At 43.4% G+C, this 21,959-nt stretch overlaps 1 protein-coding gene across 1 annotated transcript in view; it reads left to right on the top strand.

Annotated features, from left to right (window-relative positions):
• TMEM123 (transmembrane protein 123) overlaps positions 1–19,766 on the top strand; it is a 57,011-nt gene extending 37,245 nt beyond the window's left edge. Inside the window, exons 5-7 of the mRNA XM_062197594.1 lie at positions 12,982–13,260; positions 13,447–13,600; positions 17,126–19,766. Coding sequence (XP_062053578.1) covers positions 12,982–13,260; positions 13,447–13,600; positions 17,126–17,150 — 458 coding nt within the window. The 3' untranslated portion in view covers positions 17,151–19,766. The remainder of the gene's footprint in view (positions 1–12,981; positions 13,261–13,446; positions 13,601–17,125) is intronic.
• The last annotated feature ends 2,193 nt before the right edge of the window (positions 19,767–21,959 follow it).

Raw genomic sequence — 21,959 nt, 5'->3', positions numbered from 1 at the left:
CTCTGACCACTGTGGCCATTTAGAGAGTGAACTAGCAGATGGAAGACCTCTCTGTGTATGTCTCTCTGTAACAGTCTTTCCAATAAATAATTTTTAAAAAATGTACCACAGCATGCTATTTCCATCAAACCTTTTTTAGTATGTATGAATAGCAGGATAGTGAGCGTATATGCCAGTAACGTGGTTATTAACATTGTCAAGAATTGGCTGTGCCGTGTTTTTATATAACTGGCAGCACAGAAACAGCATCACCACAAATGGGTGAGTGATGCGTCGCACGGTGACGTCACGAGGGCAGTGATGTCGTCAGAGGTAGGAATTGTTCAGCTCCCTTATGATCTTGTGGGGCCATCCTGGAATCTGTGGTTTGTCACGAACCAAAATGTTGTTACGGGGCTCGTGACAGTAAGCGACCTTACAGGTGAAGTCATCAGTTCCGGTCAGTGCTCCCAGATTTATCAGTAACTGGTTCACCATGGAACTAGGGGTCCTACACACCGGTGTTCTTAACCCGGGCGGGACTTGCGGGCCACCTACACTGCCCCGCAGGCCAGCCGTGAATCAGGCGATCAGAGCGGAGCACCTGTGTGGCAGGTGAGCTGCTGGCATTGGGGAGCCACTGCCGTGTGGTAAACTGCAGCACTGCACCTTGCTGCTTGGGTGCGGTTGGCATCTCTGGAGCTCTGCTGGAGTTGAATCCCGCTGCTGAGGTGTTCAGAGGGCGAAACCTGATCCTGCTATGGTGCTCAGAGGGGAGACCTTCGGGAGGTGTTCAGGATCGATAAGGCCGTGAGGGTGGAGCCCTGTGATTCAGTACTGATGGCTTTATAAGAAGGGAGAGACCAGAGGACATAAACACACCCATGTGCTCTTTGTTGCCGCCTGAAGCCCTGCGCCAGCTCGGTACTTGGCCAGAAAGAATGCCATCGCCAAATGTGGCCGCTTGCCTGCTTCTTAACCAATCTCAAAACTCCAGCCCTGTACTTCTGCATCCTCCTACACAGGGTCTCCAGCAAAAATCACTTCTTTTGCTCATCTTGGTGTTCACATCTTTTCGAACCCAGACCTGCTCGAGTCCCCTCCTTCATTCTCTTACTCCTTTCAAACCTCCGTCATGTGTTTCTATTCGTACTGCAGCTGTTCTACCTTGTATAAAATGCAATCTGTTACATTTGAATAACAGAAAATGTTCTTGTCTCATACAGTGCACTGTAGTAGAAGGGTCTTAGTTTTATCCTCGCATCTCTTGAAGTACTTAGCATTGTGTCTTACAAAACAAGCAACCAGTAGGTGTATATTCATTGTATGCTAAATGATTTCAATTTTAAATGTATTAATTCTAATTGTTGCTGAATTTAATTGAATTCTGCTTTAGCTGGGCCAGCATTTTGTTCATTGCTTTTTCGAGCTTACCTTGGGATGCTTTGTCTGTGTTTTCTCTCTCCACCTGGCCATATGCTTGAGGAACAGGAGCATGTATTCATCTTAAATGGAAGTGGCTGACTTGTAGTAGGGTGCCCAGTGTTTAGTGAGCAAATGGAAATAAAGAGCCAAGGACTGAAATTATGAATGAACTTAGTTCATCTGCACTTTATTTTTTAGAATAGCGAATAAGAAAGCTAAAAAGGCCATGGATTGGATGTGTGAGAGTTTAATTAAACTTCCCTAGCTAGCAGAACCATCTCAAGATGCCCGCCCACATAGTTTTGACAAAGCAAGGTGTCCCCAGGTTCTTTCTGTTGGTGGGGTGAGCATCTGCCTTAAAGGATACTCCAGAAAGTAGGCTTTGGCCTGCAAGAGGGAAACGGCCTTCAAGAGTTCTTACCTTTCCCCTAGATGGAAACATTTGCATGAGTTCCTGCAAGTGGTATGTGTTTTCCAAGCTTATCCACAAAAAGGCATTTTGCCTTTTTTCCCTCATATGTGCATTTAAGCTGTAAGTTTCTCTCCTGGGATAGGCTTTGGCTGAGTGGTTAAGACACTGCTTGGGACACCCATATCCAGTAGCAGAGTGCCAGGGTTTGAGTACCAGCTCCATTCTCTAGCCCCTTGCTAATGCATACCCTGGGAGGCGGCAAATGGTAGTTCAAGCAGTTGGGTCTGTACCACCCATGTGGGAAGCCCAGATTGGCATTTTCAGACTGCTGGCTCCAGCCTGGCCCAGCCTTGGCTCGTGTGGGCATTTCTGGAGTCAGATGGGAGATCTCCATCTGCCTATCAAATGAATAAAATTTAAATATTTTAAAATAATTTCTTTATGTATGGCTTGAGTTATATCCCACAAGTTTTGATGTGGCATAGATTCCTCATCAAAATGTTGTAAAATTTATATTGTGATTTTTTTAACTTTTATCTGATTGGGAAGTGTCTTACTTGTTTTCTGATTTGTTGGAGATTTTGTAGTTATCTTTTTACAGTTGATTTCGACTTATATTCATTGTGTCAATATATATATTCTATGTTCTTTCAATACTTGAGATTTGTTGACTTGTTTTGTGATGAAATTTGGGTGCAGTGTCAGTAAGTATGTAATATGCCCTTGAAAATACATGAATTCTGTAGTTATACTCAGGTATAATGGTCCACATGTCAGTTAAGTCTCATTTTATAATATTGTTCAGAACTTCTAAATTCTTGGGATTTTTGTTTGGTTACTCTGACTTACAGCTGTTGACAAAATTCCACCTCTGTAGAACTGGCTTTTTGCTCTTAAGCTCTATCAATTTTTGTTTTATGTATTTCTCATGGAAGAAATACAATCATATATTCCTCTTAGAATAACTCTTTGATAAAACAGCCTTTCTTCTTAAAAGTTCCAGTGATGCACTTTCCCTTAAAGACTATCGTAGATGATACTGATAGGGCTGTGTCATTTTTGTTCTAGTCAATCGTTATGTGGTCTAAGTTTTTTATACTGTTTTAGTAATTTTTAGCTTCTTTGTATCTTATGTTTAAGATATACTACTTGTAAACAGTCTGTAATTCCCTTTTAAAGATTTATGTTATTTATTTGAAAGGCAGAGTTACAGAGAGTCAGAGGGAAAGACAGAGAGGTCTGACATCTAGTGGTTCACTCCCCAAATGGTCGCAATGGCCATGGCTGGACTAGTTTGAAGCCAGGAACCAGGAGCTTCATCTGGGTCTCCCCTGTAGGTGTAGGGGCCCGAGGGCTTAGACCATCTTCCACTGCTTTCCCAGGTGCTTTAGCAGGGAGCTGGATTGGAAGAGGAGCAGCCAGGACTTGAACTGGCGCCAGTACGAGGTGCTGACATCTCAGGAGGTGGCTTAACCCAGGGAACCACGACACTAGCTCGCTCAGCGTGTGATTCTTTATTCAGTCTGATCATCTCTGTCTTAAATGACCTGTTCAGTCCATTTACTTTTTTTTTTTTTTTAATTTGACAAATAGAGTTAGCAGTGAGAGAGAGAGAGAGAGAGAGAGAGAGAAAGGTCTTCCTTCCATTGGTTCACTCCCCAAATGGCCACCATGGCTGGTGCTGCGCCAATCCAAAGCCAGGAGCCAGGTGCTCCCCCCGGTCTCCCATGCAGGTGCAGGGCCCAAACACTTGGGCCGTCCTCCACTGCCTTCCCTGGCCACAGCAGGAGAGCTGGACTGGAAGAGGAGCAACCGGGACTGGAACCCGGTGCCCACATGGGATGTCGGTGCCACAGGCAGAGGATTAACCAAGTTAAGCTCAGCGACGACCCCTCCATTTACTTTGGATGTGGCTTTAGTGTGAGAAGAAGTTCACCAGGTTGAGAGTGGGTGGGAAGCGGCCCACACAGAGGTGACAGCAAAGCAACAGTGAACGGCGCTCTGGGTGGAAGGAGGGCAGACAGATTGTTCCTGCTGGGGCAGGAAAGAGTTGCAAAGGGAGAGGGCCTTGTCCGCCCTGGGAGATGGGAGACGGCACGTGTCCTGCCTTAGTGCCTTGCACAGCTTGGAGCCTGTGCTAGGAATGTGCTGGGAATGGTCGAGCTTTCCCAAACTGCTTGGCACTTTGGTAGAAGAAGACGGCAATTTAAATAGAGTTCTGGTAATGAACTGTCTGCCAATTCCATGGGAAAGAGAGGACAAGATCTGGAAAACACTGTCTATTCTCAAAAACCTCTGACGCCGGTTGTGTGGGTTTTTCCCCACTGGCCGGTTCTCAGACCCGAGCAAGAGATGGGCAGTTGAATTCTGACCCAGTCTATCTTCAGCCCCACACAGCTGCCCTCACTTCAGGGACAAGTGCCAAGTTCAGCATTTGTACTTGGCACTGACCATTTTGACGTGACCCTCTCTTTGGGTTAGGTGATATGCTGTAGAATGGGTTGCACAACTCACGGAAACACTTTTCTTAGGTTTACTGGTTTCCTACAAAGTTCACAACTCAGGTGCAGCCAGGTAGAAGGGATGCGTCTGGGCAGGACGTGGGCTGGGGATCTGCGGGGCTCCTGTGCCCTCTGCAGGAGCACCACCCTCCCAGCTCTTGGATGAGCCCACCAGCACTGAAGCTTATCAGATGTCAGTGCCAGGAGCCCTTACAGAGCCACTCTCCTGACCCGCTCCCTTTCCCAGAGATCAGTGGGCTGAGCTGAAAGTTCCAGCCATCTTACCACTTGGCCTCTCTGAGGAGTCAGCCCCATCCTGAATCACTTTATTAGTATCTGCCTTCAGTTGAGATCAGAGGGGCTCATTGTGAATAGCAAAAGTTACTCCTCTATCACTCTGGAGAACCCCAGGGTTGTGGGATATCTGCCAGGAGCCAGGGTCAAAGACCCAATGCATGTCATATGATAGTACATGTACGATTTAGAGCTCAGAGAAATGAATAATGTGGTTCCATAAAAATGGGAGTGGGATAGTTGTTGGGTACAGCAGTTACGTCCCCATTTGGGACTTAAGATTCAGATTCCAGCTTTCTGCTCAGGCTCACCCTGGGAGGCAGCAGGTGATGGCCCAAGTACTTGGGTCCCTGCCACTCACGTGGGAGACCCTGATGGAGATGTGGGTTCCCTGGCTCAGCCCTGGGCTGTTGCAGGCCATTTGGTGAGTGAACCAGTGGATGGAAGATCAAACTCTTTCAAATAAAATGAAAATAAATATACATTTAAAAAATAAAAAGTTTGCAAATAAAAATGAGATGCCAGGGAGGGAGGTGGAAATTGAACAGGCTGGTGACCTGCCACACTGTAACTGTGTTCCCTTGTCTTACTCCCCAGACCACAAACTCCCTGCAAGTAAGGATTACATCCTAGGAACCTCCTAGCCTGGTTCCAGTAGCTGCTACACAAGGATCTGGGAGGAGTGAGCTCCTAGGGAGGAGGAACAGATGGAGCGAATTCTGTTCCATTTGGGGAGAGCAAGGGTGCCAAGATCTGAGGCTTGGAGGGTTCTCTGCAGCAAGGGGGAGGGGGTGATGGGATGCGCAGGACTGGGACTCATGCCTGTTTTCATGCCTTTTTTAGTACCTAGCTGGGCTTAGCAAGTTCAGGTTGTCTACGGTAATGGAGTAGGGCGGGCAAGGCCGGCCCTGTGGCAGAAGTGTAACAAAGCCTGCACTCTGTCTACACAGACCCAGCCTGATCTGCCTTCTCTTGGCAGCCAGCCTGTGCCAGGGGCTCTGCTGCCTTCTGACTCAGCTCCACCATGTTTCCTCCTGCCTGGGGCACGCACAATATCACCCTTCAGACCCGTGATTCTTATTTATTTTTTAAAAAGATGTTTGTTTACTCGAAAGGCAGAGCTATGGGGGGTGGTGGTGGTGGAGGTGGTGGAGTGGGAAGAGACTTTGATCTGCTGGTTAACTCCTCAAATGGCCCTAACAGCTGGAGCTGGGCGGGTCTAAAGCCAGGAGCCTGGTTGCAGGGGCCCAAGCGCCTAGGCCATCTTCCCCTGCTTTCCCGGGCGCATGAGCAGGGAGTTCTCTTTGTCCTTGGGGACCAGTAAATGGCTTCCACAGAAAATATCTCTCTCAGTTCTTGCTAGAGCAAGTAAACATGTTTATATTAATAGAATATGTAGAGCAAATGACAGTGTAACAAAAATGTGGTAGTAAAATTTACTGCAGATACACCATAGCTTACTTCAGATACTGGAATGTTACTTTGCTGTGATCCTGTAGATATACAATTGTTTTTCCAATTTGATATTTTAATTTCTGAATCCAGAAATTCATAAAGTATATTTGATTTTTCAGAAAAGGGACAGTTCTTTATGATGGGAGTCTTTAACAGCCCACTTAGATTCTTTTTCTTTTTTTAATTTAGACTTTTCTAGGTTTTTCTTAAAGACATATTTTTATATTCATTTTAAAAAGAACTGAACACAAAAATTGTTACAAAGGAAATTCATTTTCATATTTCACAACACAGTGAAAAAATCATCATGTATCATTATGCACAAAACAAAGTCTAGGTAAAATACGTAAGCCTAGAAATATCGGGGAGGGTACCATAGCACAGCAGGTTAAGCTGCCACTTGCCTTCATCCCATATTGGAGCACAGGTTTGGGTCCTGCCTCTTGTGCCTCCAGTAAGCTTCCTGCCGATGCACCTGAGAGGCAGCAGATGATGGCTAGATTGTGGGAGATTTGGATGGAAGTTTTGGCTCCTGGCTTTGGCCTGGCCCAGCCCCAGCTGTTGTGGGCCTTTGGGAAGTGAACCAGCAGATAGAAGACCTCCCCTCCCCTCCCCTCCCCTCCCCTCCCTTTTCTTCTCCCCTCACCCCTCTCCCATCAGTCTTTCAAATAAAAAATTTAAAAAGTATCTGAGAGGGTAGATTTTGAGACAGAAAAATTAAGGATGAATGTACTGGCTGGAATTTTAAATTTTTTTTTTTTTTTAAGATTTATTTATTTGAAAGAGTTACACAGAAGAGAGGCAGAGAGAGCGGTCTTCCATCCGCTGGTTCACTCCCCAGAAGGCTGCAATGGCTGGAGCTGTACTGATTTGAAGCCAGAAGCTAGGAGCTTCTTCTGGGTCCCCCACGTGGGTGTGGGAGCCCTAAGGACTTGGACTATCCTCTGCTGCTTTCCCAGGCCATAGCAGAGAGCTGGATCAGAAATGGAGCAGCTGGGACTCGAACCAGCGCTCACATGGGATGCCTGCACTACAGGCGGCAGCCTAACCCACTGTGCCACAGTGCTGGCCTGCTGGCTGGGATATTAAGAGATGCTGGTTACAGAGTAAATGAACTGGAGTGAAAAATGGAGAAACACCAGGTAGATACTGGGGTTCAGGACATGACACCCTGAAGTGAAGATAATTTTTTTTAAATCTAGATTTTTGATTGTATGGGTTTTTTCATATTCAAATAATTTGAATTCTAAAGAATTTTTAGGATGAATCTGTTGACTTTACAATGATTGAAGGTTTCTTTGCTTCCTATACAATAAATATTTTTATTACACTGATATTTATTTGATGGGGTAAGGTTATAAAATATTCTGTAGGAAAGAGGTTTTCAAGTTAGAAAAACCTTCCAGGACACCACAGAAGAGTAGTCATTCTCACAGTCACTCAAGCAACAAACCACTCTTGGACTCCTCAGAATAACACCGTCTTAAATAGCTCAGGAGTTCTGACAACTATAATAAGAAATGAAAAGCTACTACTGTCCTCTTTTAAAATAACTATCAGGTTTGAAAAAATGTGTTGTATATTTTCAACTCTGGCTTAAATGTGTCTTTGATACCCTGATGAAAAGAGTTACCCTTAAGTTGGAAATATTTAGGTTAAAGGGTAAAAATGGCACTTGGATATTTTTGGACTCCAGGTTATGGGAATGAGGAGAGTTATTTCAACACACAGTTATACAAAGGTAGTTTGTTCAGTACTTTTGTTTAGAGCGAGAACAAAACAGACTGCTTCAGAGTTTCCTGGGTTTTGTTGAAAAGGCGGCCTGGGGCGTCACTTCTCTCTGGTTGTTTGCATCAATAAACTGAGAATACCCCCAACCGTGTCCTCAGGATGTTATTTAGGTAGCAGTTACAGTAACTATGAAATGGAGAGAAACAGTGTAGTGCCCATTCTTTGGCATCCTATAGGGAACTTTATAATGCAGCTAAAAAAAGAAATCCTTGCCTGCTGCCACCACGGCAGGCAGGGTGCTAACTGCACACCACAGATGGTCTGGTTCTAGCCCCACGTGACATTCCTGTTCTGCAGATGTGTGAGCAGAGATGACTGAAGTAGAGGTTCTTGTCTTTGCACAAGAAAGAATCCAGATGTGAGAGAGCAGTGGTAAGCCAGGTAGCGAGGTTTGCTGGGGTGGGGCAGCTGTCAGAGTGGATGGCATTCATTGAGACTGGGGTAAGCAAGGTTACAAAGGTTCATGGAGAGAACACCTGACAGGCCAGGCAGGTGTGTCAGGAGAGATGAGTGTGCAGTCCATATTCAGATTGGGGCTCTTCTAGACAAAGCGTTTGCTGGGTGTGGGGTGGGTAAAATTCTTCCTGAGGTTCTATTACCCAGTGCTCTTGGCGGAGAGGAGTCTTCTAGGGTGCTTTTCATGGGGGGCAGTGAGAAGGTTGGGAGGTTGGGGTATGACGGGGGGTATGGTCAGAACTTTGTAGTGTAAGACACTGGGCTGCTTCCACGGTGTGCGGCAGAGGCTGCCACATTCCTTTCCTGTGATGCCATTTATCTTGGGCACCTTTCACACACACACAGGGTAATTTCTGTCTTCCTACCTAACAGATGCAGAAGGATAGTGAATCTCAGAGAAGTTAAGAAACCTGGCTAAGGTACCCCAGCAAGTCAGTGGTTGAACTGATGCAAAGTCTGAGCTTGCACCTGCTGTGCCTGGATCACATCCCCATGTTTGAGAGTGTGGAGCTCAGTAAATTGAAGTTGTGATTCCACCACAGAAGAATTGGGCACGACGAATAGTTTTACCCTGAAACAGAAACGGTGAACTGAATAGACTGAATACTTTTACAGTGGCCCCAAAATATTACTCATACCCATATGTGTGCTCTTCACCTTTTTAAAGATACATTTATTTGAAAGGCAGAGCAAGAGAGGGAGAGAGGGTTGAGGGAGAGAGAATCTTCTATACGCTGGTTCACTCTGAGTTGCTGCAACCAGGAACTCATTCTTGGTATCCTATATGGATGACCTGGGCCCAGGAACTTGGGCCATCATCCACTGTCTTCCCAGGTACATGAGCAGGAAGCTGAGACACATCTGTGCCCTGATATGGGCTGCCTGCCATTGATGTGGGATTCTGGTGGCCCCAGTGGACTGTACCAGCCCCCTTTACTGTCTCTGGGCTGACACTGCAGCTACTGGGAAGGAAGGGGCATGATTGCTGTTACTACAGACCTTTGCTTTCCCTTCTTGTGATTGTTAGTAGAGACCAGGAGTTAAGACAGAAAGAAAAGCTCCCATGTCTCTGATAGAAATCTCTAGATGATCTCATTTTATTGAAATAAATTTTGGATTGGTCTAACAAGTACATGCTGACTTACCTCACAGTGACTGGTTGCAAAGGTCTGTAAAAGGAACTGGCTCATCAAAACCGTTATTGCTACATGTATGGAGAAACTTTGTTGTAACTGAGAAAACCTCGTAGCAGAGTGAGTTCCTTGTCTGTGCCTGCAGTAACATGGCCACTAACTTGATGGCCCAAACACATTCTTTTCTCTGTTCTGGAGGCTGGAGTAGATCAAGGTGTCAACAGGGCTGCCAGGGAGACCATGGCCCTCACCTGGCTTCTGATTTGCTGGCAGTCTTTGGTGTTCCTTGGAGTAGAAGCATCAACATGGTCTCTACCTATGACTTCAGGTAGTGGTCTCCCTGTATGTGTGTCATTCTCCATATTTTCCCCTTTTATTTTATAAGGACAGCATAATGGATTAGGCCTACCCTTATGTCTCATTTTTAAACTTGACCTTTGTAAAGATCTTATCTCCAAATAAGGTCACATTTTGAGGTACCAGGCCTTATCAGCATATGAACTGGGGGCACTGTGAGGCATAATTCAACCCTAATACTTCAGGCTTAGAAGCCCATAGTGTTGGCTTCCTTCCTTGTTCTACCCCTTCTCTTTATTTGGGTTACTTGTGACACTAACTCTGTCAAGCCTAGAGAGGCTGCAAGGAAAGAAAGCCCTTTCACTGGCTGGTGGCTGGGATGTTTTCACCTAGCAAAGGTGGCCCCTGCATGGGTGATGTGTGCCTCTGGGAGGTTCCCAGGAGATCTTCTTGCTGCGGCCTCCCCCTTCAGCTCCCATGATGCATCCTGGCTGTCCTCCAGTTGGCCCCTTCCACCCTCTGAACCCCTTGCTTTTGGTGCTCCACCCTTCTGCTGTTTCTCTATGCTGAAGGCTGTATTCTTGGGAAGCTATCTTTGAAAGTAACTCTTGAGGTCTTGATCTGGTTCATGGGAAGGTAAGACCTGCTGTCCCTGGAGGTAGAGTCTACTTTGGTGCAGCCTTCAAGTTCTGCTGTGGGTAGAGAAAGCTTAGTTGTGGCATCTTGCCTTTGGATGTACTTTTTTTTTTTTTAAAGATTTTATTTATTTGAGAGAGAAGGAGAGACAGAAAGGTCTTCCATCTGCTGGTTCACTCTTCAGATGGCTGCAGTGGCTGGCACTGAGCTGATCCAAAGCCAGGAGCTTCTTCTAGGTCTCCCATGCAGGTGTAGGGGCTCAAGCACTTGGGCCATCTTCAACTGCTTTCCCAGGCCATAGCAGAGAGCTGGATTGGAAGAGGACCAGCCGGGACTTGAACTGGTGCCCATATGGGATTCCATATCGCATATGGAGGCTTATCCCACTACACAACAGCACCAGCCCCTTGATTTACTTGCTGGCTTGAGCTAACTGTAGTCAAACCCTAGCCTCTGTGTTCTCCAAGTCCAGGAGATGCTTGTCTAGCTCTCTGAGTAGTTTCCTTGGAGCCATTCCAGCCTAGTCCCATAGGCAGAGGTGGAAGTAGAAACAGCTCAGTGGCACACTCCAACAGCAAACCATAAGAACCTTTTCAGCCTCAGCTTGTCAGAGGCCAGAAGACACTGGGTGGGGAAATCGGACAGAATCAGAGCTTGCACCTGGCAAGTCCTGCATGGATGGTCTATCTGCTAACATCTCTTTGCAGTGTTCACTGTGTCACTCTCTGGAGGTACCAGTCAGTACCTAAACGCTTAGGCATTGCGTTTGGATTTTCTTAGTGAAGAAAGAGCTTTACATTTTTGCCCATGTGACTCTGTAAAGTCTCTTTAAAGAATGTCTCATGGCAGAGAGATGGGAATAGGCTCTGTGTTGAATCCAAAAGCAGCATTGTGTTTATTGTCTGACTCTGCGAGGATCATTCTGTTGTAAAGATGTGATCATGTTGCATCTCTGCTGAGCTAATTTCACGACAACGGACTTCATTTGGTGGCATAGAATAAAAGGCGATTATTTCAATGCTAAAAGTATGACATCTGTATTGAGCATTCAGAATTGAATAGGTTCAAGCTGATAGTATTTTAGCTACTTGGTAGTTATACTGTGTAGTATAAAAGTATTAATTTCCTTAGCCAATTTTAAAAATAGATGTACTTGGCCGGTGCCGCAATAGGCTAATCCTCCACCTGCGGTGGCAGCACCCTGGGTTCTAGTCCCGGTCAGGGTGCCAGATTCTGTCCCGATTGCTCCTCTTCCAGTCCAGCTCTCTGCTGTGGCCCGGGAAGGCAGTGGAGGAAGGCCTAAATGCTTGGGCCCTGCATCCACATGGGAGGCCAGGAGAAGCACCTGGCTTCAGATCAGCACGATGCGCCAGCCGCAGCAGCCATTGGAGGGTGAACCAACAGTAAAGGAAGACTTTTCTCCCTGTCGCTCTCTCTCTCACTGTCCACTCTGCCTGTCAAAATAATAAAAATAAAGAAAATAAGTACTCAGTGGAAGAGACCAGAGAGTAGAGACCCAAAGCTGAGGGAGAATTTAGGAAGAATCATAGCAGTAAAAGAAAATCAGTCTATAAAGTGAAAACAACTAAATCTTTCAAAAATAAGTCCAAAGTAGTTGTGGAAATGAAGATGGTAATCTGAAAAAATCATTCCTGGTAGAGGGGGCTGGGGGCCCTGGTGGAAGGGAGCAAGTAGACACAGTGGGTAATTCTTTACACCTTTAGTGTTCGGACATAATGAGTCAAATGGGAGAATACGGGAAAACACTAAACCTGAAAATTAACCTTGAGAGCTACGAAATGGATAAAGAAATAAATAGTGCTAGCACAGAAAGATTTGCTGTGGGCCTTATGACCCCTCAAAAAAACCTTTACTGAATGAGACACAATAGATTTTTTTATTGTTAGGAGTTTTGTTTCAGAGTATTGGCACGATCAGTATCTATAACTTCTTCTACACATAATATTGTTCCATATTAAAAAAGAAAAAGGTCAGTTGCAGGTATGAACTAATAAGGCTTTAAGTCATCACTTAATGGTTCTCTCATATACAATTGGCTTTTGGGAAGGCGGTGGAGGATGGCCCAAGTCCTTGGGCCCTGCACCTGCATGGGAGACCAGGAGAAGCACCTGGCTCCTGGCTTCAGATCAGCGCGATGCGCCGGCCGCAGCGGCCATTGGAGGGTGAACCAATGGAAAAAGGAAGACCTTTCTCTCTATCTCTCTCTCTCTCTCATTATGCACTCTGCCTGTAAAAAAAAAAAAAAATTGGCTTTTGGGTTTTTAGAGCTTCAGAAATAGTTTTGGAAATAGCCTCCAACTATGGGTAATTATTACCAGGACAAAGTTGGCAGCAAGCCACATTCTGTGATGATGGTATTTCACTTCCTGATGCGTTAGAGGAAGCTGGTTTTACCCTGATAAATTGTAACTCACTTGTGCTTACATCTTACTCCTTTTCATATCTTCACAAATTCCTGAGTATTTTGTTGCCACTTTGTTGGAACTCTTGCTATATGTGTGTCTGTTGAAACTTACAGGAAAGTGTGGGGTCTTAGTCTCTATGTGATAGTTCGTTTTAATAATTATTGATGTTCTTGCAGATAAAACCCAACCTGTGCCTTCTAACAATACAAGTGAGCCTTCCGGAAGCGCTGTGAATTCATCGACTTCAGCTGCCTCGACCTTGAGCAACATGACAGCCACAACTGTGAAACCCACGTCTAAAATGGCACCAACACCAGGGGTCTCAAATGTGACATCCACCACCTTAAAGTCTACAAGCAAAACAAGTGTTTCACATAACACAGCCCAGATGTCGACATCCTCGATGACCACAACTCACAGCAGTACGGCGACATCTGTTTCTTCATCAGCAACAAGTATGTGTGAAAAATCGACCAGTTTGTCATATGCTGCATTTAGGATATCATTCCATTCTGCAAAAAATTAACATAGAAACTTACTCTAGATTTCCCCTCATCCCCAATTCAGTGTTCTTACACAGAAATGCAGAATATTTAATTTTTTTTTTTTAAAGCACTAAAGCCTGTTTTGTTTTCTTCTAGTAACAGCAACCATTCATTCTGAAGAAAGTAAAAGATCAAAGTTTGATACTGGCAGCTTTGTTGGTGGTATTGTATTAACACTGGGAGTTTTATCTATTCTTTACATTGGATGCAAAATGTATTACTCAAGAAGAGGCATTCGGTATAGAACCATGTAAGTTTTTATTGACTGTCTCTGCATATTTTTATAATTATGACAAAATGAGGAGCAAGTATGCATTGCAGGCGTGAATAATTCATAGATTTTTGAGTTATATTCGCATTACATCCCTCTTGACTGAAGGTAAATTGTTCATATATAGGTTTGTTATTACAAATATCTGGGAATGAAAGTGGATGCTTTTACCTACAATGTTTTCATTTTACTAGTGTCAAACATTGTTTTTTTTAACCAGATACTAAAGTTTGGCCAACTCTTAATTTGCTTACATGAGAAATGCAATATTGCATCTTGTTAGGCTAATGACCTAGTGTCTGGTGGTGCTACAAAAGCATCCTTGGTATAAAAAACAAAAATTCTTTCCTTTTCAAAAATTTATTTGAAAGGCAGAGTTATGGCAAGGGAGAAAAAGAGTTCCTCTACGGTTCACGCCCCAAATGGCCACAGTGCCTGGGCCAGGCTGCAGGTCTCCCACCTGGATACAGGGGACCCAGTACTTGGATCAGGATGCTGCTTTCCAGGTGCATTAGCAGGGAGCTGGATCAGAAGTGGAGCAGCCAGGGCTTGAACCAGAGTCCACATGGGATGCCAGTGTTGCAGGTGGTGGCTTAACCCACTACACCAAAATGCTGGCCCCTCCCTTTTAATAGATTGATTTATTTATCTCAGAGTGACAGATCTCTGATCTGCTGGATTATTCCCTAAATGCACATAACAGCCAAGGCTGGGCCAGGATGAAGCCAGAATCCAGGAGCCTCTGTACAGCTATCTTCTGTGGTGTGGCTTCCCTGCCCATTAACAGAGAGCTGGGTTGGAAGCTGAGCAGCCAGGACTCCACCTGGCACACCAGTATGGGATGCAGGTGTCCCAAGCAGTGGCTTAACCTGTTGTACCACACTGCCTGCCCCTGGTTTTTGCTTTTAACTCAAAGAGAAACTAAAGAAATTACTCTTAACAGCCTTATTTTCCCTAACAATTTAAATGAGTTGTTAGCATAAATAATATACTTGAACATTTTATCTTTAGTAAAACTGTCTTTATCGGGGCCAGTGCTGTGACGGGCAAGGCCGCTGCCTGCGGTGCCGGCATCCCATGTGGGCGCCGGTTCCAGTCCTGGCTGCTCCATTTCCAATCCAGCTCTCTGGGAAAGCAGTGGAAACTGGCCGAAGTCCTTGGGCCCCTGCACCCACATGGGAGACCTGGAGGAAGCTCCTGGCTTTGGATCGGCGCAGCTCCGGCCATTGTGGCCAATTGAGGAGTGAGCCAGTGGATGGACTGTGTAACTCACTTTCAGGTAGATGGATAAATCTTAAAAAAAAGCGATAGTCTTTTTTTTATCAGCAACTCCCAGTCAGCAAACTGTATCTGTACTACCTATAGCTCCAAAGGTCTTAGGGATATATCTCAGCTTTTGCTGTTCTAGTGATTTATTTTTTTGTCTTTTCTGAGTCTTGTATGTTGTCTTAGTTCAAACACTGTAACAAATTACCAGCCTGTGTGCCTTAAAATAGCAAACATTTTTCACCTTTCTAGAAGTCCAGTGAGATCTCTCTTGGGCTGCAGCCTTTTTTTTTTTTTTTTTTTTTTTTTGGTATTATTTTTATTTGAAAGTTAGTTAGGCAGAGAGAGAGAGAGGACTTCCATCCGATAGTTCACTCCCCCAGTTGGCCACAACAGCCAGAGCTGCGCCAATCTGAAGCCAGGAGCTTCTTCCAGGTCTCCCACATGGGTGCAGGGGCCCAAGGACTTGGGCCATCCTCTGCTGCTTTCCCAGGCCACAGCAGGGAGCTGGATCGGAAGAGCAGCAGCTGGGACTAGAACCGGCGCCCATATGGGATGCCAGGGCTTTAACCTGCTGCACCACAGTGCCAGCCCCTGGCCATAGACTTTTTCCTTATATCCCTGGAAAGAATCCCAGCTTAGTCTAAATTGTCTTATTTAAGGACACAACCCTAATGATGTAATCACCCCCAAACACTATCATGTTGAGGTTTGAATTTTAACATGAATTTTGGGGTGACACAGCCCATTGCATACACCTAAGAGCCAATTCATTCTTTTGCTTGTAAATATTATAGATGACCCCTTTTTGTCATATACACATGCATCCCACTGTTTCCTAGTCAGAACTGTTTAAAGTAAAATGCAGTAGGTTATATTACTAATACTTAATATATGCAAAGTATCTTTTTAAATATAATTTTTAACATTCTTATAGACTAAGTTAAAATGCTTGAGATTTTTAAAAATATTTTAAAAAATTTTTAAAATCTCTAGATTTCTGTTTTCTTAACTTTTACCAACTAATAGGCACATTTAATTACAGTACATTAAACACCATTTCTAAATACAGTATTTAAGGATGAAGCTATACATAGTGAAATGATTAAAGTGTGCTATTTATTCATTGTAAACCACCTCAACTACAAAATAAGTAGTTTTAGCTCTGTGGAGTAATTTTTTTCTCACATATCCATTTAGTATGCCCTAAGGAGGAAGTCAAAATCCCGAATCCCCCTAAGGGAACACAGACTCTGGACACTTGACTCTAACAGGAATCTTTTTTCACATGGGAATATCAGTAGGTGGTGAAAGTACCATATTTTGTCAAAACTAAGGTCACTTTATTTTCCCCAAATTTTAACAACACTGCAAGACACATTGTAATTTTAGGAATAACAGTTTGACTATGTTTCTCTAAATCCATTTTAATGCCAGTAAGTTTTCCCTGAGGCCCTTAATTAAGAAGTGGCATTTCATAGGTAAGGACTTAGTGTTTATCCCACAAAGAAGCAGACCACCTACATCTAGTATTTCTAACTTTTCATCTATGGGGTAATACTGATTAATTTTAGCTTCCTGGAGAAACAGTAAGGTAGCTGGAAGGTATTGTGGTGGTAAGATATGTCACATGCACTCAATCTACAGTATGGTATGCATCTTGCATAACTGAAACTTCATGTCCATTAAGTAGCAATTTACTTCCTTCTGATCCCACAGCCTGACTTCGCTTTGAGTCTGGTTCTGCTGTTGAGTTAGCAGAGTGCCTTCCCATGCTTAAATAAATACAGGCACCAGTGTGCCTGGTCAGGAGCATTCATGTGCAAGCTTAACTTCTATAAATGAGGTAATGAGTTAAAAAAAAAAAAAAAAAACACCTTCTGCATAGGGTTGCTGTGATAATTAAACGGGACATGGATATAAAGTCCTGGCTCGAGAAACGATAGGTAGAATTTTGTTCTTTATAGAGAGGGCTGTAGTAGCTAACTGTTAAAGTCACTCAGCCACTAACAAGCAGAGCAGAGATTTGAGAGGCGGTCTTTACGATAGATAACCTTACCCATTATCGGGATCTTTTCCCACTACACTATTCTGCATACTTAATTGTTACTGCTCTGTGTAAAATTTAACTTTGATTGTGAAGCTTGAAATTGTTCTAACATTATTGAAAAATATGAACTTAAGTAGCTTTGGTACAAATAATATAAAACAAAGTAATTCTAACTTTTGATATTACAGTGATGAACATGATGCTATCATTTAAGGAAATCCAAGGACCAAGGAAAGAAGAAGTACCGATGCAACACTGTCAATTTTGTTTTTTAGTATAATATGTTGAAAATAGTATAAACAGGCCATGCATATAATATACAACACATTACATGAATATGAAGATTCATCATATTACTAAAGGTAACAAGGGCTTGGTTTGGGTTTTCATGAATATTTGTAGCTTATGCAATGGTATTTACTTTTAACAAACACATAGTAAGAAAAACCTTACCCCATTTTTGTGGCATTGATCACATAGGACCAGTAATGAAAGGCATCTTCACTGTAGGGCAGGATGGCATCGGGGCAAATAAGTAACAGCACTTGAGATTTTCAAAGCAGGATGTTTACTAATGCCACACAACCTGAAGCATAATTTAAGAAAGCATCAACATTTTAGGTATTTTAAAAGTATAGTAGTTGGTCTAGAGGCCAAATACATACACAAAATGTTCAAATAAAACCCCAAAGAATACCTGAGCATAGGCCTGCTAAAGATCCACTAGAACACTGGCAGGCGTGTATCTCTGTTAATATAACTTCTTTTGACCTTTCAATTGTTAGTGGATATAATTTTTTTCTTTGTGTAATTTAGGTAAATTTCAGTGTTTTAACATGATAGTTTTAAGGGTTTAGTTTAAATAATCTTGATATTACAGGGGGAAAAACTCCTTGAAGTTAGATTATTTGCTGTGAGAAAATTGTCACCACTGGAAATTGCTTTTGTTTTATATTCACTTGTTAATTTAAATCTTATATTTAGTGAATATTTCTAAAGAAAAATAGCTAAAATTTTTTTTTTTTTTTTTTTTTAATTTTTTTTTTTATTTTATTTTTTTTGACAGGCAGAGTGGACAGTGAGAGAGAGAGACAGAGAGAAAGGTCTTCCTTTTGCCGTTGGTTCACCCTCCAATGGCCGCCGCGGTAGCGCGCTGCGGCCGGCGCACCGCGCTGTTCCGATGGCAGGAGCCAGGTGCTTCTCCTGGTCTCCCATGGGGTGCAGAGCCCAAGCACTTGGGCCATCCTCCACTGCACTCCCTGGCCACAGCAGAGAGCTGGCCTGGAAGAGGGGCATCCGGGACAGGACCGGTGCCCCGACCGGGACTAGAACCCGGTGTGCCGGCGCCGCAAGGCGGAGGATTAGCCTGTTGAGCCACGGCGCCGGCTTGAAAAATAGCTAAAAATTTTTAATGGAGCCTAAACACACCTAACTTTAAAACAGCAGTCCCTTCTGTGATCTCCTAAACAGTATGCTTTAGAGCTCCCTGTAGCAGAAGCTAATGCTGTATTGATGGAATCAGGGATTAGGAGGCTATTCCCAGGCCGTTCAACCTAAATGATGAAAATGCTGCATTTTTGTGCACTGTCAATTTTACTCAGATTTTAGGAAATGACATTTGCGTACTAAAATCACACTGTATTTTGGAATACATTTATAAAATTTTGAGAAGAATATTTAGACAGGAAATTTCCTGCTTCCTTCACGTGGTATTCCCGTTTTCTTACTCTAGTGTTAAAAGGGAGTTACTTTCAGATAAATTATGTTAATGGAAAGAAAAAAGCATAGTATTGTATGGACATCACTATCAGCCAATGTATTTTTGGAGTGTTTTCAGTTTATATTCCAGCACTTAAACTCAGGGTCAAATTTTAACAATAGAGGTATTTAGTCACACTAAATACTAAAATATTTTTATCTTAGAGGCCAAACTAAATCGCACCAATTGCTCAAAGCCCAGAAATAAGCCAAGATGTCTTAATGAGCATTCACTAACATTTAACAGACATAAAATACAAGTAATGACAGCTATCTAGGATTGTGATGTGTCTCCTCACTATACATTTTGGCAGAACAATCTGATGAATATAATTATCCAAAATCCAGGTATGATTGGATCTATGAAACACGACTATTTAGACTGAAATGTGGGCTGATGGTTGAGGTCTATATTACTCTCTGGTCCTGCAACCACAGCTTTCATTTCTTTGGAAGATACAGTCAAAATGTACTTTAGTAATGAGGAGGCCTGTAACTTTTGTCTCCTACATTCTTGGTATTTCAGTACTGCAAGTCATTCAGAATTCTGTGTATTGGCTTGAAGTTTTTCTTGAATACTTGTTTCCTTAGCACTTTGAAGCTAGAAAACCACTTTTTAAGGAAATGTCATTTGCCTTGAAAGTCTCTTCTGCTTTGGGTTGGAAATACTTATTTGTTCTCCTCTATGTATATAAGTAGTATAATTTGTAACTTTCATATATAATAGCCAGTACTTTCAGTGCAGTTTGTTATTTGCAAAAATGGAGATGTAAAGCAAATGTTTTACTTTGGACCACATTTCTTAAATGTATCTAGTTATGTTTATACTTGTTTGCATTCCTTAAGAATGTTTTTACTTCAAGATAAAAAACAATCCAGAGATGTGAATATTAATTTGGATAAACTGTAAAAGAACTATAGAAGTTATTGTTTCGTATTTTCAGAAAAAAGTTAAAGTGAACTCAGCTGTTACCTTCTCTCCCCTTTATATTATAATGACCAGCTTTTGGTATTTCATTGTTACTGAGATCTATTTTTAGAATAAAATTTGTTCTCCTTCTCAGTTTTCAAGCATGTGGTTTTGCTTCATTCAGTTAGGCTCAACATAAAATGGGAGATTACAGGTACTGGCCTGACACTACAAAGCTACAGTTTCCCAACTGTCTAGACAAACATCAGTACCATTACCTGGAACTTACGAAAAAATGCAAATCTTTAAACTCCAGCTTTGGAGTAAAGCAGAGCAGTCTGTTTTAATAAGTCCACTAAAAGGTTCTGATGTACACCAAAATATGAGAACCACTAACAGGATTTTCATTTGAAGTTATTGCTTCATTCTGCTGAGAATAATATTTTTATTTCCTCCCTGAGAATAGCTACTTTTTAAATATTTCCAAGACAAATCAGCTACAAGTGGACTAGTGTACAGTATGGTATTTTCAATAGTCTGTATAATTAAATGTAACTGAGCTGTTACAGAACAACTAAGATAAAGGTGCAGACTGCTCAGTTTAAAAACGTCCTCAGGATCCTGGGTAGTCTGTACCACTCTAACAGAATGCCACAGACTGGGTAATTACAACAGCCAGAACCAGGCCTGGCTCACAGTTCCAGATGTGGGGGTCTACAGAGGGGGGCAGACATCTGGAGCAGGCATTCTCCCTACACCAGTACATGGCAGAGGGCAAGAGGCAAACCTACTTCCAACATAAACACCTCTTAAAGGGCCCAGTTACACTGGCAATTGAACTTCAGCCTGAGTTTTGGAAGGGACACTCTAAATACTTAAAAACAATCACATTAATCAAGCCGATTTTCTGATTCTAAGGAGGAAAAGTACCTTAAGTATTTGTTCCCGAGTCCTCCTTCATCCTGGGCAGAGATTCCCCCACCATCTTTAGGCGTGGCTGGCTTGGCTTTTGACCTGTTGGTGTGAGAGTGGATGTAATAAACATCATGTCTGTTAGGGAGGGGCTCTCGAGCCTCAGCTAATCCTGTTAAAACTTCATAAGTCTGAAATATACAGAAATGTCAGACATCACCAAAATGACAGAGGAGATACCAGCCTCATTCCCCACTACCCACAAATATATAGACAGCTATGCAGAAACTAAAATAGCCCTGGGAGGGCTCAAGGTTCCATTTGGGGATCCTCAACAACATAGACTATCCATACCAAGAACTGTTGGAAAGATCAGCGTAACTGAGATGCCAGAGACAGCTGAGAACAAGGCAGCAGCTGTCAGCATCAGCATCAGCGAGTGACCTCCACCAAGGTCACAGCATCATTAGTCATTGAGATACTGGAGAGATGAAATGGATGCCCACCTACCTCTACCATGAAGCAGCTGTTGTTTGCCGCAGGTCCGGAGCAGCCATCTTTCCCAACCCTTGTGTACATACTTCTGACTCCTGGGCTGTACTCTTTATGCAAGGGTCCATATTCCAGACCTGGTTTCTGTGGCTGCACTGCACCCACTCAGGCCTAGACACTGGAGCTAGTACCCAGTGTACCCAAGACACCATTTCCACTGTCATTGAGAGCTCTGGAGCTTATGCTTCAGACCCTACTGCAAGCCCATAATAGGTAGATCAGTACCAAAAACACCAAAGCAAATAGTCTTTCCAAGGGAGCTTGCACCAGCGCAAGTCTCTGTGCTCCTGTTTTGGACATCAATTCAGCCACTATAGAGAGCTAGGCCTCACCTTAACCCCAGCATCACTGTTGCCAGAGACACACTTGTGCTCTCACACTCAACTCTTACCTACTTCACAAGCACCCACTCCTCATATCATTATCAATTCATTAGTGGGGATGCCTGTACCCCGTGCACCCAAGTACCCTAGACCCTAAAGCTAAAGGCTTCCAAATGTGCTATTTCAGGCCTCAGCTCCATGGCTTCCACATAGGTACCATCTATTAGCAGTGCTACCTCTATCGTAAATGGGACTGCTAGCTAGACCACTAGACTGAGTGTTGGGCATCCCACAATCACAACTTCCTTGGTGGGAGACAGATCAGGAAGACTGTAGCCACCATTGACACTGAAGACCCCAACAGCTGTGACCACTACCGCACACATTGAGCGCATCGCGCTGTGAGCCGCCTGCAGTCTTTGTCAACACTGATGTCAAAGCTGCTTCAGGACCAGTGGGTGAAGTCTTCACCAGTGCCAGAACAACTGCACCCTGCCCAGTCAGTGTTCTTGCTCCCTTAACAGAGGAAGATTTTTCCCTCCAAAACCAGCCTGTGAACTCTAGAAG

This window comes from Lepus europaeus, chromosome 7 (genome assembly GCF_033115175.1).
Source record: "Lepus europaeus isolate LE1 chromosome 7, mLepTim1.pri, whole genome shotgun sequence".
Lineage (NCBI taxonomy): Eukaryota > Metazoa > Chordata > Mammalia > Lagomorpha > Leporidae > Lepus > Lepus europaeus.
Note: the sequence above shows the minus strand (reverse complement) of the source record. Positions and strands in the feature narration are given on the sequence as shown.